Raw genomic sequence first — 2,804 nt, forward strand, 5'->3', positions numbered from 1 at the left:
GGTTGTAGATGTCGTCGGTTTGGCAGGCGGCAATGCCACACAGCTGCTCACTGGCCCCCGACTCCTCCTCCGTGAAGACCACAAACTTGTCCGTCTCCTCAATGAGCTTCTGCAGCATGTAGGCCCCTGGGGAAGGAGAAAGGGTCAGTGCAAAGCAGAGAAAGGCTGGCTGGGGGTGACGGGGTGAAGGCAGGCACAGCTTTGGGTTTCCTCCTGCCCCCCCCCCTGCCATGCTCACCCCCCGAGGAGGCTCTCTCGGGACGGCCACTGGTGATGGGAGCGGTCACTCTGGCAGGGATGGAGTGAGCAGAAAGTGGACCCCGTTTCAGCTTTTTGGCTTGCAGCTGCGTGTCGATCTTCAGCCCCTTCAAGGCCTCGGTGGAGAGGTTGCGCTTGAGCACAGCTGCTTTCTTGTAGCCATCGTAGAGGCCAAAGGCGATGTCCCGGTTGGTGGTGGTCCAGGATGCCCGCAGGTCCACCAGGTGCAGCTGGTGTGTGTGGAAACCATCATCCCCATCGCGCAGGGGCAGTTCCTGGGCACAGAGGGTCAGAGCCTCAGCATGGCAAAGCCAGTCACAGCCCCTGCCTGTGGGCCTCACCCAAGGGAAGGCAGGGCACTGGGACCAGAGTCCAGGGGACCACCCCAGAGCCCTCACCCAAGACCCACACCAGGGATGCTGTGGCTGGAACAAGGCATCCTTTTGGCCAGGCACTCAGGAGATCAGAGGCCCTGCAGGTCTGTCTCATCTCCAGCCAAATCCCTCCCTCATTGCACCCAAAGACCAAGGTCCCCTTGTCCCAGGGGGATGCCATCAGGCCAGCCCAGGCTGCCATGTCCTACGTGTTTGCAGCGGTACCTCCTCAGCCGTGCGGTTGCTGTGCCGCTGGTAGGTGAGGGAGGACAGGCTCAGCAGATGGGTTTTCTTCACCAGGGTGTCGAGCCGGTGGTCAGCATTCTCATCACAAGTGGAGGCCATGAGGTGCACAGTGACCTGGCTCAGGTCACTCACCATCTGAGTGATGCTCCACTCCGAAATGAGGCGTCGCATCACCGTGCCAGCTGTGGGACAGGGAGCGGGGTCAGCTGGGGTCCTGCCCTGCCTGGAAGCGCTGCCAGCAGGGTCCCCACTCACCTTGTGGGATGAGCCGCTGGGTGCCACGAGTGAAGATGTGCCCCTGGCAGCACTCCACCTGGATCCCCCGCTGCTGGGCAAAGGAGGCCCAGTAATGCACCTGCGAGGGGGCAGAAAGCAGAGGCTGAGAGCCCAGTGCAGGTAGAATGGGGAGATATCACCAGACCCCCACTCCCAGGACTTGCCTGCAGCCGGGGGAACAGTGCAGTATAAGACAGTTGCTTGTAGTGCTGCCCCAGCTTCTTCTTACTGGGTTTCATGTTGTTGAAGAGCTTCCCGCGGCAGATGGGGCGTGTGACACTGGTCCATGTGGCCCAGAAGTTCTGCATCCAGCGGAGGGTGCTGCTGTAGAGCAGGATCCGGGGCTGGGAGTGCTCTGAGAATATACTCAACATCAGCCAGCACTGCAGGGCAGGGACACAGTGGCACCCAACCCAGGACACATAAGCATCACTCTAAGCCCTGCTCTGGCCCTCAGGGATCCCCAGGGTGCTGTCACCCACCCTCGCTGGGCCGCGTCAGGTCCATCCGGATGGAGAGGTTGAGGTTCTCGGAGCGGAAGGCACGGTAGGAGTCGTACTGCTGCCCCAACGGCACCTCGGGCAGGAACTCGGGGGAGCGCAGCACCACGCCATGGTGGTCATGGGGGTTCCCGTGGCACAGCCACTGCAGGTCCAGCGTCATGCACAGGTCAGGCAGGTGCAGGAAGCAGCAGTCGTCATACCTGAGTGGGGAGAGACCCCAGTTACCCCCTGGTACTGGTGGCAGCGCCCACACTCCTGGGCCCACACTCACTTGGAGGCTGTCCGGACGTTGATGTCCAAGTTGCCCTTGAAGACGAACTGCCCAGGCTTCCAGTGGAAGGAGAGGTGGCTCCACTCCCAGTGCATGTTCTCCGTGGTGTTGTAGGGGTCCTGCAAAGACAAAGGTTGGGACAGAGATGTGTGACCCCACCCCAGACCACACACTCTGCTCCTTGCCCCAGCAGCACCCACCTCGGTGGCACTCACCTCGGTGGCCAGCTGGTGCAGGTTGGCCTGTTCAATGTCCATGTGCCAGTCCCCGTGGAAGAGAAGGCGGCTCTTGTCCCACCAGGGCAATGGGGCACTGGGGTCCTCAGAGGGCTTGGTGAGGAGATCCACACACTGGCCAATCAGGGTCCAGGCTGGGTCCCAGCAGGGCCCCCACACGATGGTGTACTGGGAGATCTCAGCTGGGGACACAGAGGTTGGCTCAGCCCTTTGCATGTCCCACGCAGCCCTGTCCCCACCCTGGCACAGAGCTCCCCTGTCCCTCCAGCTCTTACAATGGAAGTCATGGTAGAACTTCAAGGGTGGCATGTTCCTCTCCACTGTCGCATCCCCCCAGGGCAGTCCCAGCTTCAGGACCTGGCGGCGCCGGGAGCAGGCCTGGCCACACTGCTCGGCTCCGATCAGCCGGCCGGAGAGCTGCCAGTTCCGGATCTCAAAGAGGTAGCGAGGGTAGTCACGGATCCGCACTGCAGGGCAGGAGAAGGGACACTGAGAGATGTCCCCCACTCTGGGTCACTCTCATATCTCTGCTACCTTCCCCCTGCCTTGAACCTCCAAAAATCATAGAATCATAGACTGGTTTGGGTTGGAAGGGACCTTAAAGATCATCCAGTTCCAACCCCCCTGCCAGCAGCAGGGA

At 61.4% G+C, this 2,804-nt stretch overlaps 1 protein-coding gene across 1 annotated transcript in view; it reads right to left on the bottom strand.

Moving 5' to 3' along the window:
• Positions 1-4: 4 nt before the first annotated feature.
• Positions 5-2,804, bottom strand: part of LOC104525874 (protein KIAA0100-like) — a gene marked incomplete at its 3' end in the record, with an annotated part of 8,997 nt that continues 6,197 nt past the window's right edge. Inside the window, 9 exon segments of the mRNA XM_029085234.1 lie at positions 5-126; positions 239-533; positions 858-1,060; positions 1,134-1,233; positions 1,319-1,509; positions 1,637-1,857; positions 1,929-2,047; positions 2,144-2,346; positions 2,440-2,631. Of these exon segments, the coding sequence (XP_028941067.1) occupies positions 5-126; positions 239-533; positions 858-1,060; positions 1,134-1,233; positions 1,319-1,509; positions 1,637-1,857; positions 1,929-2,047; positions 2,144-2,346; positions 2,440-2,631 (1,646 nt within the window).

Source organism: Antrostomus carolinensis, unplaced genomic scaffold (assembly GCF_000700745.2).
Source record: "Antrostomus carolinensis isolate BGI_N321 unplaced genomic scaffold, ASM70074v2 scaffold37355, whole genome shotgun sequence".
Classification (NCBI taxonomy): domain Eukaryota; kingdom Metazoa; phylum Chordata; class Aves; order Caprimulgiformes; family Caprimulgidae; genus Antrostomus; species Antrostomus carolinensis.